The sequence below is a fragment of the Periplaneta americana genome, chromosome 3, assembly GCF_040183065.1.
Source record: "Periplaneta americana isolate PAMFEO1 chromosome 3, P.americana_PAMFEO1_priV1, whole genome shotgun sequence".
Lineage (NCBI taxonomy): Eukaryota > Metazoa > Arthropoda > Insecta > Blattodea > Blattidae > Periplaneta > Periplaneta americana.
In genome coordinates, this window is record NC_091119.1 from 16,745,503 (window position 1) to 16,760,718 (window position 15,216).

Genomic DNA, 15,216 nt, shown 5'->3' on the forward strand with positions numbered 1-15,216 from the left:
TTTCGGTTATACAATGGAACCGGCACGCTACTATATTAGCTACCGAGACAAGACAGTGATAGCAGCAGTCCAGAATGTAGATCCCTTAGCAGGCATTTGCCATTCGGTACAGTGAAGCAATGACATTTTGGGACTCGAGCTATGTTGTGAAATCCTGGCCTTAAATGGCAGTCTTCTTCGTGATCCTTATTCTGGTCCTTGTCCTTGTTGTGGTCCTTGTAACAATTCTTGTACTATCTGTCATGTTATGTATCCCTACGCCGATATCGAGTGAACCGCGCTGTAGAACTTTAACTTCCGACGACCAAGAATCGTCTCATTCTTTTTCAGGGTAACTGTACTTAGTTTATGAAAACTTTTTATGACACGGATTAACCGATTTTTTCGATTAACCGTTCACTCCACCCCTTTCATTACCACGGATAATAGAGGTTCTGCTGTACTTTCTTAATATAATATGTTATATATTGTCTCATTTCTACTGACTCGGTCGGGGCAAGTTACCTGGTTGAGGTTTTTTCCGGGGTTTTTCCTCAACCTAATACGAGCAAATGCTGGGTAACTTTCGGTGCTGGACCCCGGACTCATTTCACCGGCATTATCACCTTCATATCATTCAGACGCTAAATAACCTAGATGTTGATACAGCGTCGTAAAATAACCCAATAAAAAAAATCTACTGACTTGTTTACATTGTATTATGACTATCTACTTCAGCTGTGTGTGTGCGTGCGTATGTGTGTGTGTGTGTGTGGGTGCGTGCGTGTGCTTTGTACGTAAATTTGTAGTGTTTCTTTGTATCGCAGTTTTACTCATTGTTGAGTGTTAGAGAAGGCCGCATGGACTTAATTCTGCCAGGTTAAATAAATTATTATTATTATTATTATTATTATTATTATTATTATTATTCTCATATTTTTCTTCTCTTCAATTTTAGCTATTAAAGTTTGTCATTAATTACAAAATAGTATGCTCAAATAAATAACAGGAATTTTGATTTGTTAAAATTTCAACTCTCAAAATTAAGAGTAAAGGAAAGGAGGAGGCAAATAGACCTTTGTGTATATATCACCATGTCCTTTATTTAAAAATGAAAGCACTGTATGTTCAGCCAGAGAAACGGAAAGAGGACCCTGTCACGAAATGGCGAGCATAGTGTATTTCCGTAGTACAATACAAGGTACACTTCAGGTCAACCAAGTGGCAGTTTTTATCAAGCACCACGACCTCACTTCCCATTTCCACCGGAAATAGATCATAACATGGCATATACAAATGAGGTCGTGCTCTATTATTACTCATTCAAAAATAGCCATATGGCTGACCAGCACGGCAACCAACTGGAGGAGAGATATAAGTGTATGTCAGATCAATGGGCGTGGAATATCTTACATTAAATATCCTCAAAATAAACAAATAGAGATCATTAAAATACAATAATTACAACTGTGCATTTCTGAAGTTCACGGCATATTATACTTACTTACATTATTGGGGATCATCAGTGTGGTTTTAGGCGTAATAGATCGACTATTGATCAGATTTTTTGTATTCGACAGATATTGGAGAAAAAATGGGAGTATAAGGGTACAGTACATCAGTTATTCATAGATTTCAAAAAGGCATATGACTCGGTTAAGAGGGAAGTTTTATTTAATATCTTATTGAATTTGGTATTCCCAAGAAACTAGTTCGATTAATTAAAACGTGTCTTAGTTAAACTTACAGCAGAGTCCGTGTATACATGGGTCATTCAATAATTAGTGGCAACATTTGAATTAAAAACAAAGAAAATATATTTGGAACAGTCACATTGTTGCAGTGCTCATAAGTAATCTCTTCCAACATGAAAATCCCGCCTCCACACCTCAGGGAGAAGACGGATGCCATCCATAGCGTCTTGTTGTACTAATCTTCGAAAAGACTGCTCTACTGTTGTTATAATTGCCTGTCTGGTTCTAAAGCGAATTCCTCTGAGTGGTAATTTTATTTTCGCGAAAAGGTCAAAATTACATGAGCTCATATCTGGGGAGTATAGAGGATGCTCCAGAATTTCCCAGTTCCATCTGCGAAGTAAATTAACCACAAGGGCAGCTTTATGGGAGCGAACACATTCATGCAGCACAATAGGATGAGAATTCAGGAGATTTGGACGTTGACATCGCACCGCTGGTTGTAAATGGTGTTGCAGAAAGTAAATGTACTATGCACCATTCACACGATTTCCGACAGGAGTTGAATGAGTGAGAATTCCGTCAAAATCATAACCAACAACACTGTTCTTCCAGCAGCGCTCTTACAACGTTCACTTGCCGATTGCTCTGTCAGCTCCACACTTTTTATTAACGTCTTCCCTTCCGCTGCGAAATGCATGCGACCACCTACTCTCTTTCCAGCTAAAGATTGAAGTAAATGTAAATAAATGCACGTGGCATAATGGTTCCTGACTGGCTATTGGACGCACAACGCCTCCAAACTCGTGCTTGTCATCTTCTTCCTCATATTAAAATAGTTCCTTCTAAAATAATAAAATGTATAATATACATGGAATACGAGTGAATTAAACATGCTTATAAGAACACTTTCTTACGATTTAAACAACATGTTTATATTAGTAGTTTCAGACATTGCGTGTTAAATCATTGTAACGTGTATTATGGCAACGCGCATGCGTAATAGGCATTAAATCCCTCCCAAGGTGACTTGCAGCTTCACAGAGCACATCAGCGCAGCTGGTATAACACAGTGCGAGATTCAGTGTTGTCAACCTCAAATAAATTTCTGTACAATTAAAGAAACTCTCCACTCTTCAAAGAATAACATTTCATCACGAATCTACAGAAAATGAAAATCCACTATTCCCAGTAGAGAAATAACAAATATTAACCCTCTGTGAGCATTTTATGGGTTAATTCAATGAATGTGTTGAAATGTCTGCAATATATCAGACGGTGGCTGCCCTGCGTGCTCACTTGCCGAAAATAATGCGCCCTGGTGGCTGCTTTGGTAGCTAGCTTGCGATTGCGGAGTAATACATTTCGGTTTTGTTTACGTCTACTTCAATCTTTAGTTGGAAATATAGTAGCTACGATATGGTGAAGTCTCTCTACCACAAGCTTCCAGTAATGCTGTATGACATTGTCCAGCATTCTTGCCTCTTGCAATCTGAATATCAATAAAGCATCTTTGTTCGTATTTGCTAAACATTTTAGAGCGCTACAGATAACAGTCTACAAATTAAACTCACTACAAATATCTTATAAATGAGATTATTATCTTCAAACTCACAGATAACACATATCAGACGCCTTTTTGTACTTCGTTATTTAACGACGCTGAATCAACTACGAGATTATTTAGCGTCGATGGGATTTGTGACAGCGAGATAGTATTTGGCGAGATGAGTCCGAGGATTGACCATAGATTACCTGACATTTGCCTTACGGTTGGGGAAAACGTCGGAAAAAACCCACCGAGGTAATCAGCTCGATTTATCACTTTCAACTTATCTCATGGTCGTTCTTTTGTTTAGTCAGTGTCGCCAACTGTTTCCACGTAAATCGATGAGCATGAATACATTTTATACTATATAAAGCGCAAAATCCTACTTCCACATCTACATTTTCATCTTCTAATTCCATATCCATTTTATCTAAAGAAAATGACACTCCTTCATAACAATATTTCATATTAATCAGCTTATTTGTAATTATACTATAAAATGTTTAAATTAAATTATGATTTCAATAGATAATGAAAATATATTTATGTTATAATAACAAGAGAAAAGCAAAGTATATGTAATTAACATTTTTAGACCTGTATTTCGCTTTTCTCAATTGGCATTACTGAATAACATTCGATTTCTTTATTGCAGTAATCGATATTCATCTATTTCGACTTCACAATGTCTGAATAGGTCAAGAATTCATAAATATACAATTATTAACATTTTGTGAGCGAATTTTAGACATATATTATTTACATTTTTATTTATTAAGGATATAGTTCTAATAAATGTCACTCGAGGTCTGAGATTTCCCAAATAAATCCACTCAATGACTGAATGAAAAAAAGAAAGGAATTGGAAAGTCAGAAAAATATATATATATTTACAACAGGGGATGCTCTCGAATTACACTGGCGTGGGGATAAAATTTCATATTGCCCTAAAGACTCCAACATCTTGCTTCAGATACAGATCTACATTCTTCCGCGAGTTTTTTGTGCTCCTGGGAACCTCGCATCGCCCGCATTCCTGGAGCGTATGGGAAGGTGGGCTTCTAATCGCTATAGAAATGGAATGGAAACGAGAGAGCGGTCAACCGACATGACGAGCGCCCGGCCGGTGCCTGGAGGAGATCTCCTTACATATTTTGGTATACAACACCATTTTCGAAGCCGCAATGGGAACTTCCACCGTGCCACAGAAACGCAGTTCCCACACACAAACCCAACTCCTTACACAGTAAACGCAAGTCCAGGTCTGAACATCCACAGCCCGAGTAGGCTATCAAGTTTTGAAGTAAGCTCTATTTAAATAATTGAAAAGATTAAACTGACGCATATTGTATTATAAATAGGCTACTGATTAATTTTAAAGAAAAGCATTATTATTTTGCTCTAATTTCATTAATGACTAGGCATAATATATGTTGCTTTTGAAAAACTATTTTAATGAAATTTTTAAGATCTAAAATTGCATGGTTTGTTTCTAAACCCTGCTATTTTGCTCAAAAATCTATTTTTACCCAACACCATGATAACAGCTCACACCGGACGCTATAATATATATATATATATTTTCTATTTTAAGATGTGAACATAACAGGCCAACCAATTTCAATGTTCACTCATAATTAAGATATTAATTTTATTAAATACAAAAATTACTTATATATATATATATATATATATATATATATATAAAGGGTGCGTCAGAAAGAACGGATGGATTTCAAATTATCGATACGCAACGAGGAGAGAGATATAGTGAGGGGGACCACGACTGTTGGGTCAGCCATAGAATGCAGTTTCAGTTGAGAACATGGTGTTGGTCTGGTGTACAACGTGCTTTCATCGTAGAGACATTTTTGAAAAATTAAGAGTCTGTGATCGCCACTCAGGACTCATTTCGACATCGGATGTCACGCTAGGATTCCAACTCGGAATACAATTTTGCGGTGGGTGGCTTCATTTCGTATCACAGGTTCAACATTAAAGAAGAAATCACCTGGACGAAATTCTATTGCACTGAGATTGTCCGAGGCTGCGGTAAGATCTCGCGCCCTGCGACTTCTTTCTTTGGGACCATTTGAAGGCGTAAGTTTGTAAACATCGATCACATACACTGGACGAACTGAAGACAGCGATTCGTGAAGAAATCGTGGCAATTGCACCAGCTATGACTGTGAAAGTGATGGCGAACATCAGAAAACGCCTCGATGCCTGTATTGAAAGCCAAGGACATCATATGGATAATGTTGTTTTACATAAATAAACTGCATGTATTGGTGAATATGTTGATAACAATAAATTTTTGATTTGATGAATCTTTACAATTTTCTTGCCATGTGAAATCCATCCGTTCTTTCTGACGCACCCTGTATAAGGTAAAAAGACAATCTAATGATAAAATACAAGAAAATAAAAACGTATAAAGATGAATAGGAACAACAAAGTCTATTTTATTATTTATTAACTATATATATTTTTATATGCAACTATACTATAAAGATACTATACCTGACATTTGTACAGCATGCTATTATATGTTAACCCGGATACCGAAAGAAAATTAGTATCCGTTGCAACGTGTAAAACTCTGCTACATAGTGCGTATTTGTTCTACTTCGTATTTTATATAATGTTCCGCGCCGTGGCGTCGTTGTCTAAGGCATCCTGCTTAGGACTCGCGTTACGGAATGCGCGCTGGTTCGAGTCCTCACGGGGGAAGAAATTTTCTCATGAAATTTCGGCCAGTGTATGGGACCGGTGTCCACCCAGCATCGTGATGCACTTGGTGAGCTACGATAGATAGCGAAATCCGGTTGCGAATGCCAGCTATAACGGCTGGGGGGGGATCATCGTGCTAACCACACGATAACTTCATTCTGGTTGGATGATCGTCCACCTCTGCTTCGGCATGTGGGCGTGAGGCCAGCAGCCGGCTGGTCGGTCTGGGCCCTTCACGGGCTGTAGCGCCACGGATTATTATTATTTTATATAGTGAGAAAATAAAAAGCAACGACCTGGATTTTATTAATATATTAATTTCTTTATTTATATTATTTATTTATTTATTTACTTACATCTGTCTGTCTATCTATTACCTACTTACCCATCCATCTACCTATTTATTTATTTGTTTGTTTATTTATTTAAACGAAGTTATAAATATAAATACAAATTAATTTAAAAATAAAAAATACAAATACAGTGGACTCTCCTAAGTTCGACAGAACAGAATTGAAAGTTCAGTCCAATAAGGGTAATGGGTGTGGCAGGTGAAATGAATACAAATTTTTATTGATTATCCATCAACGAATACAGTACTGTACTTGCATTTCCTGACCGCCCCGAGACTTGTGTATGCGCTTCTAGTACCACAGTGGGTTTCGACAGTTCCGTCTCACAAACGGCACAATTCTCAAACAGAAAAAGAAGAGGTCATTAATTTAAAACCAGTTATCAATATGGATGTCCTAATCAATAAAATATTGTTTTCCTTTAACAAAAGTATCACTACAAGACACAGAACCAATTCCCATTCAAATGGCAAATCAATTTCTTAGTGCCCGTATAGGGACGTGTCTAATTCTCCTACGTAAGCAGTCGAACTATAGGATGTCGAACTTAAGAGCTTCGACTATATTAGTGATTGACATTCTCATTACAAAAGTTTTTTTTTTTTTTTCAGAATATTCTAGATCAGCCGTGGCGAAAATGTAGTTGTGCGCCGAGCCACTGTGTAACCTGCAACGTGCATAGCACGGAGGGAGGCGGACACCCGAAGGGGAAGTGAAGCAACTGTCTGACTTATTAACGGATTTTCATTTTCCTTACGTCAAGCACTTAAATATAATTTTATACAGTACAAGGCTACAAACTAATGTTTAGTACGTGTAACGAAGAAAGAAATGAACAATATCACAACCTAAAATTAACTGTCTTCAGAATGTCTCTGCGACAAAGTTTCAAAATCAGGAATTATGTCACTGCCAGTAGTAGTTGATCACGAAGGTATTTGTCTGTCAGTCGTGATCTAAATTTGGTTTTTACTATTTTCATTGTTGAAAATAATTTTTCACAAACGTAAGTTGTAGCTAACATGGCTTCAACAGAGCAAGCGAAAGAACGAAGCTTCAGATATTTTTTGGCAAAGATTTGAAAAGTTCAACATCTGTCAAGTCCTTACATCTGGCTTTCATTTGACATCACATAGTAAATCAGTTAGTTCAAATTGAAGAGCTAACCGCATTATTCGTACATCTGCTGAAAAAGGTTCGACGTACAGAGGAGATGATGATGATGATGATGTGATGATGATGATGATAATAATAATAATAATAATAATAATAATAATAATAATAACAACAACACTTAACCTTTTAATGTTTCATCAGTAACATGTAGTAACTTATAATGCCGTTTTATGTTATACAACCGTTTCCTCGTAATACTTGTGAACAAATCATACACTTAAAATTCTCATCATATTGTCAGCAAAAAAATGTGTCCTCCTATCCTACTTGAAACTTTCGTTTTTGTAGAGGTACATGGTTTCGAGAGAGACATTGCGGCGATACGCCACTCGCAGGTCAGAGACAAATACAAATGGAACGGAGTTTGACTCCAGTGAGTGCGAGGGTGGGGGTTGTGGGAGGTAGGAAGCAAGGGAAATGCACAGCTATCATTGCGAGCCACAATGTGCTCGTGAGTCGCCACGGCTGTTCTAGATTAATACAATGCGTTGCATTTCTTCTTTTATTATGATAAATTGAAAAGCGCAAAACGTTTAAATTCAGACGACGGCGTTCTGCTAAATTTGTGTAATTCATTTCACTTTTGCGGATAACGTTCGCGACATCGAAATATTCCCAGTCGCGCCGTCAAGTTGCCACACCTGTAGGCTATGCGATCGAAGTACACAAGCAACGTAAAACCCCGGATAACCGCCTCCCGCTCAACCGTCTGCGCGGCAGTGCAGCATGGCCCGGGAACCCAAGCGGAAGCGCGTGGTGCTCAGCATCGCTGACAAGCTGGAGATCATATCCCGCCTGGAGGCGGGGGCCAGCGTCGCCGCTGTGGCGGGCGAGTACGGCCTGGGCCTCACCACTGTCAAGGACTTGCGGCGCAATAAGGACCGTCTGCGCCAATTCGCGAACACCTACGATGCAGGTGGCGTCTCTGCTCGCAAAACGCTCAAGCTACCAACCGACACCAATCTCGAAGTTGCTGTATACAGGTGGGTCATTCCATGCAAAAAAGTGATGTCTCAAAAGTTAAAAATATTGAAGTAGGTTACAGTAGAACTTCAATCATCCGTCACCCTATTAACCAATTGTCGGATTATCCGACTTTTTTTCTAGCTCCTTTTCTTTTTTCTTCCTTTTTTTCCTGCAGAAAAAATATGAAAGTTATGTTTCTGCGTAGTTTTTATAGGTATGGTTATTACCAAAGCTCGGAAGTTGGGGACTTGTGTCTTTGAACGTGGCTAAGCGACCGGACTTCAATGTCAACAAACTCCCGCTTCCAGCACGTAGGTACTGTCAGGTCTGCTATAAAAGTGGTTCCTGGCTGGAACAACATAATGATAATATTATGATAGGTTGAAACATCTAATTTTATAGCATATATATATATATATATATATAAATAAACATGCAAAATACATCAAATTTACAGTTCTGCTCTGTACATTTCATTACAGTGTATGACTACATGCATTCGAAGATTTTCGAACCCATAAATTCTTCGTCTGTTAGTTAAACATGATTTGAAACGAAGGAAACTTATTTCCACGTCACATGAAGTGACGGGAGCAAACTTTAATTTTTTTATTTTATTTATTTTAACTAGCTACCTAGTGAGTACAAATTGCATTTATAAAATAAAAATGTTTCTAGTCACTACCGTAAGAGTCAGGCTCGTGTACGGTGTGGTCTTAGTGAATAATATAACATAAAATTTACAAGGACAGTTTACTAAATACAGTAATTAACTTAATTCAAACCAATAAGTACAACACAAGAACAAGAATAAAGAAGAAAGGGAAAACGAGAGAAAAATACACATTTAATATAAATTGACAATCCGACAGAAGCCAGATATTCAATAAAAACATGAATATAGTCGATAGAAATAAAAGATAAAAAAGTACATTTGTTACTATTATATATCATGGATAATTTTACAAAATTCTTTTTGAAAAGTTTCAATTTTAAAAAATTTCAAATTTGGAAAATGGTTTGAAATTTTATTATAAAGTCTTGGGCCTAAATAAAATACTGAATATTTCACTGTCACTGTTTCCTGTTCGATTTTCAGCAGATCTCGTATCTGAGAAAGATAAGTATATCCTAAATTTTTCTCGCAAATAGTTTTCAATTAGTGTATCACTACTAGGGAAGGTCCCTCTACGACTTGATCCATGGCTATGGACAAATTCTCCATCAATTTAAAGGACTGCAATGTCTTTCAATGAATGCCCGTTTCCAGCTCTAGTTTATGTGTGGTACAACTTACAAGATATAAACTCTGCATTAGAAGAAAATAATGTATCTCCTCAGAATTCCTCCACGAAATTCTGTACCTAAAATTTAAGAAATGCATTTTCAAACTTCCATAACACCCATTCGAATAACACGTATTTTCTAATTCCTCAAACAGACCGTTTACCTGTAATTCTCTTAATGTCATTGGCTTCGACGTGACACAGTTTATTCGTTCGTCTTCTTGCCATTCGATGTGACCACTTTCTTAGTACAAACGACTGTCCCTGAGCACTTGCAGCGTGAGCTTTGTGTACGTTATGCCTGTAACCTTACTCAAGCACACGACACACAAGTCCCCAAGATCCGAGCTTTGGTTATTACAAGCCTTTACCCTTACAAGTATGACAGTATGTAATAGGAATGCTTTACTGTCGGCACCACAAAATAGTCATTGCCCGCTTTCAAAGAAGTTATCCCAAGAACTTCCGCAAACCCCTGTATTAGGCCTATTCTTTCTTTATCCTTACTATTCGAGTGGCCGTATTGTACAGGGACATCATTTTATTTTTACTTCAATTTTTATTGTACCTGAGTTTTTCAATGTACTTCACTCCCACCCCTTCTACTAATGAAGTTCCAACTCCACACAGAACCAAGGCCGCAGATAGTAAGCACTACTGAGTTACTGAGTATAGTACGTTCCAGAAATATGTTCGCGTTTTCCAGTGACGAAAGAGCTTTCAATATTGAATCATATTTTCGCACAGGTACTGTCCGTTTGCCTACGTCGCATCCCGATTTCCCCCACCTGCTTCTGCTAGCCCCTCTGTAAAAGCTGGACTGTCTTAGCTCTTTTCTGAAAACATTAATTTCTGTTAGTAATTGGACGTTTACGTAATATACAGCCGTTTAATTTAACTTAAATAAAAGGGCCTCGTTAAGTAATTAACTGTCACGTGATTTCCTCCCTTTCTACAATCCTGCGGCATAACCACTTGGACGGACAGTAGATAGCATATCTGAGTAATTTTATATTTTCGGGTCGGGCAGAAGTGAAGATTGAATGTACAGTACTTAGGGTAGGTACAGAATTATTTCAACATGAGTTACTAGTACGAAGGACGAAACTGGCAATTGGAATTAGATGCAATAATCTATAGTGCGATAATATGCACAAAAGAACTGAATCCTGTATCGAAATGAACGGCCACCATTTTCAAAATTGTGTTTAAATATTCATATTATGATTATTTTTCAATTTAACTTCTTTCTCTATATTGTACGCTAATGTGCTGTAGACAGTATAATATACACTGCATAATGAATACGTTCGCATGGATAACTCACTTCGTGAGTAAAAACACTTATTCTTAATACAGTACTGTACTTTGATTAAAGAAAAACCTAATGAAAATTATCAAACTCAAAATCGCGATATTTCCTAGTTTACGTAAATGGATGAACCACTTTTCTTCCTTCCTATACGTAGTAGAGTGATTTGTGTTTTACGCCAGTATCATCGAACTCCAGTCTTGGAGGGGGGAGCAAGCGGTGTTTCCGGTTCTCTAAAGGTATAGACAGGTTAATATTAAAAATGTTAGTAAAAATAAAATGATGTCCCTGTATAACTTCTATGCAAACTGTCTTCCGCAGTTGTAAAAGAAAACGTATTGTGTTAATTACTGAAAAAAAAAATACAAATAATTGAGAGGCTTGGGATAAGAGAAACTGTACGCGATTTAATAAAAACATAAGGATAAAGTGCATAAAGTATGTGAATCTACAACATGAGACATACTATTCCTATCTTTCCGCAATCATCAACCATCAATCCTCGGCCCTTAAAAGCCCGTCGTTGACAACCGAACTTTTAGTAAACTCTGAACGACTACATAGCATGTTAAACACAAGAACACGAAGTAAATTACGAAATTGTAGGCTGAAGTATTATGCACTTAATTTATGAAAATATTTTATGGTACGTATTATCCGATTTTTTCGATTAACGTTCAGTCCAGCCCCTTCATTACCACGGATAATAGAGGTTCTACTGTATTTTTGTATGTTCCAAATATGAATTTCATTCTATAGGTCTATTATATTTATATTCTTCATAGTTTGGCAGCAATCAGCAATTAAAATATTGGTTTAGCAAAGAAGTTTTCATTCATTGAAGTTTTCTTACTATGTACAAGATGATGGAAAAGTGATTGCAATGCAATTCGAAAAAGGAGAGCCTAGTTTTTAAATGTCCTCAAAAAAAAAAAAAAAAAACATAATTCTTTAAATAGTTACCAGCCGTAAAATAATTTTAAAAAATACAGAACACAAAATGCAATTCATTTTTACGGACGAAATAACATGTGTTTAATTCTTTAGGGTATATTGATTCCACTGTGAAAATTTCAGAGTGTTGACTTAAATATCATGTCAGTTTTTAATAAAAATAACTCACCGGAACAAAGGAGTTCAGCAGGTAGGATTTATTTTTTATTTGTTTTAGAATTATTTTGGTTTTTATAGGGTTTTGTTTTATTATTAATGATATAGCTTATTTTATTATTTATATGTAAAGGTTTAATATAACTAACAATAATAATTGCGTACCATTAATTATGTTTTTATATTAGTAGAAGAGAAGTATGACGAACGCTACGACCGCCACACATAGCAAGCGATTTTCAACCATCACAACAAAAATTAATAATTTTATTCATTTAATTATTCACAGGTTTTCTTTAGATAAAGTCATAAAACTTGGGAGATGGATTAAGAATAAGATTTTCTTCAATATAAATTAAATTCGCATGAATTTAAATTGTTGCATTCGAATATAAAACTATTTATTTTTTTCAATGAGGTGTTTTATGAGCATCCCTTAATATTATTCGAATTTGTATTTAGGGTATTAAAATATGGTTGTTCAGGTTTACAATGGTGTCTCTTTAGTTTCCACGACACTTTATATAGAATGTCTACGATATTTTAAATGATGGATAACATGTAACTGCCATCCATTTTCAGTCATCCGTATAACTAAAATAAGGTGGGTGCTCCTGTTATGGCCATGTTCCTATTGTGGGTTAGTTAACCAAAAAATCCGCTAAATTGTAGCAGCATCCAATGGAAGGGCATCCTGGTATGTCACTTGATCGTTTTCCATCCAGTCAGGTTGAGCAATATGGCGTCAGTTGCCTGTTTTGCGGTTTTCATGTGACCTCTTCTTATTTTTCTCTGGTAAGTCTCCTTTGTTTTATGCATGTTTTTCAAAGACTTGTTTCATGAAAACCATCGTACTTCATTCAGTTTTTAATGTTCTGTTGATTGGTGTTGTAGTTGATGGAGTATCTTTTACGAGTTGTTCATAATCAAACGATTTTCGTGAAAGCTTACCTGCTCCTGATATGGCCATATCAAATGCACCATGTCCATATCAAGTTCATTTCACTTTTATTTTTTCACCTGACAAATTTACATGCCTTATAGCTGGGATTACGCAAAAATTTTGTATTTTAAGAAAAGCAACTTAATTTTTTATGGAAAACCCTGTTTTGACTACACTTTTGAATTATAAAAAAGATGATTAAGTGTCATTTTTATTCATTTTACACCAAAATTATTTAATTTTAACACAACTGCGCTATCAAACTGAAAACAATCACGATTTGTGGAACATGGAACAAGGGTGGCCATACCATGTGCACATGTTCCTGATATGGCCACTAGGTAGACTTTTGGAATTTGGGACTTTTTGGACAATTAAGGTTATTTTTATGGGGAAAGGAAATTGTTTTAAGAAAGTCCATTAGACTGAGAACGAGTAAGAAAAAAGTGGTTTACATTTTTTTTCAAAATGACGGCTAGAAAAATTCTCAAACCTTAGCATGGCCGTATCAGAGACACCTACCTTATTAATTATATGGCGGTCATAGTTGGCAGTTTAATTTATTTTTATTATATTAAAAGCCCAAAAAAATTCATGACATCACTGGCATATTCTTAAAATTTTGTATCGAATGACACAGGTGGTACATCCAGCAACGGGCAACCGGCGTCGCGGTGCGAGGTGTTGACATCCAAGCCGCCGCTGAGCGTCTGGCAAAACAATTGAAGATCCCGAACTTCAGCGCCAGCTGCGGCTGGCTATGGAGATTCCGCAACAGGCATTCAATCACCAAAGAAGGACACGGTAAGAAAGCTTTGGAGTTTTTCAACAAGCAAGCCGAGGTCGAAAGCCACACCCTCAGGAAGAATATCGAAGAAGTTAAAGAAGAAGAGGAAGAAGACGACAAAGCAACACCAGAAAAATTGGCAGAGGTAAGGGCACATGTTGATGAAGTCGTCAATTTCATAGACTCGTCAAGCGATCCTGCTTTGGAAGCCTATGGCGTGCACTTCAGAACCTTCAAGGAGTTGATTATTTTAAGAGAGAAGCAAGCGATAAGTCAAAGCAATATGCATGGCTTCTTTAAACCTCCACCCGTCTCAAAATCGGTGGCTCGTGAATCGGGCGATGAGCAAAACCATCCTTCCACTTCTAAAACAGTGTCACGATCAAACAAGGACAATAACCGAAATATTTCTGATGTTATAAAAACAGAAACTGAATGAAATGTGGTTTATTTACATGTTCTGTGCATGGGATAAAATATTCCGGCCAGTGAGGCGAATTCAAACCAAGACCATCGCATTATAATAAGTGCCTAGTGTGGTGTAAAAACAAGAATGAAGACGAAACGAATCAGAGAACAAGTACTCAGGAGCGGCGCCAGCATTTTTAATCTGGAGGAGGGGGCCTTCGGGTGAGTTAACAATACGGCCAGTTTCAATATCTTATCAAAAAACAATCGCAACACTCACAAAGCGGGACAGGGACGAAAGCTTCTTTCAAAGGCCGCTAAATTTCTTAATTTTTATTATGGTCTATATTTTTTTTTTTGCATTTTTCACACTTTCATGTATTCTAAAATGTAGGCCTATATCAATCTATATGAGCCAGGCTTCGAGACTTCGGCCCCGATAGAGGAGTTCAGTGGGAAATCCGCATAACGGCGTACTGAGTATAGTGGTGAAGCGTACAGTGGGTGGGGGTACTGTAGAATGAATGCCAACAAATACGCAAAGGAAAACGATCTGGATTTGAAGGTTCTGACGAATAATTTGGTTTTCATACAAATCTGTTTTTAAACTGTGTCTGAAACTATTACACGGTTAGAAAAGTCAGAGCAAGAGATGCCGGAAGCCCTCAAATTAGTTGATGAAATGACACAGAGAATTAGACACCAAGTACACCGGTTACTGAACGTGTAAAACAGAAGCGGAAATCAATTTTGTGTAAAAATAACGGGTATGGAACATTTTGTAATATATTAGCAAATTAGTGGACACAGAGTCACCCGAGAATAAAGGACTGCAGCTTTTCACTGTGTTTGGCAGATAACCGAAAAAAGATTTACGTTAGAGACACTGAAAATGTATATTGTAGTACATTGCAATTCGG

The 15,216-nt window shown here is 36.9% G+C and overlaps 1 protein-coding gene across 1 annotated transcript; it reads left to right on the forward strand.

Annotated features, from left to right (window-relative positions):
• Positions 1 to 8,187: 8,187 nt before the first annotated feature.
• Positions 8,188 to 14,352, forward strand: LOC138697085 (tigger transposable element-derived protein 7-like). Its single transcript, XM_069822682.1, has 2 exons — positions 8,188 to 8,467; positions 13,742 to 14,352. The coding sequence occupies exons 1-2, from the start codon at positions 8,211 to 8,213 to the stop codon at positions 14,325 to 14,327; spliced, it is 843 nt and encodes a 280-aa protein (XP_069678783.1). The 5' UTR covers positions 8,188 to 8,210; the 3' UTR covers positions 14,328 to 14,352.
• Positions 14,353 to 15,216: the final 864 nt, after the last annotated feature.

Bases quoted from the DNA above. Each gene is read 5' to 3' on its own strand.
- LOC138697085 (XM_069822682.1), top strand. From the start codon at position 8,211: ATGGCCCGGGAACCCAAGCGGAAGCGCGTGGTGCTCAGCATCGCTGAC. The intron at 8,468-13,741 runs GTGGGTCATTCC...CGAATGACACAG, and splicing joins CTCGAAGTTGCTGTATACAG to GTGGTACATCCAGCAACGGG.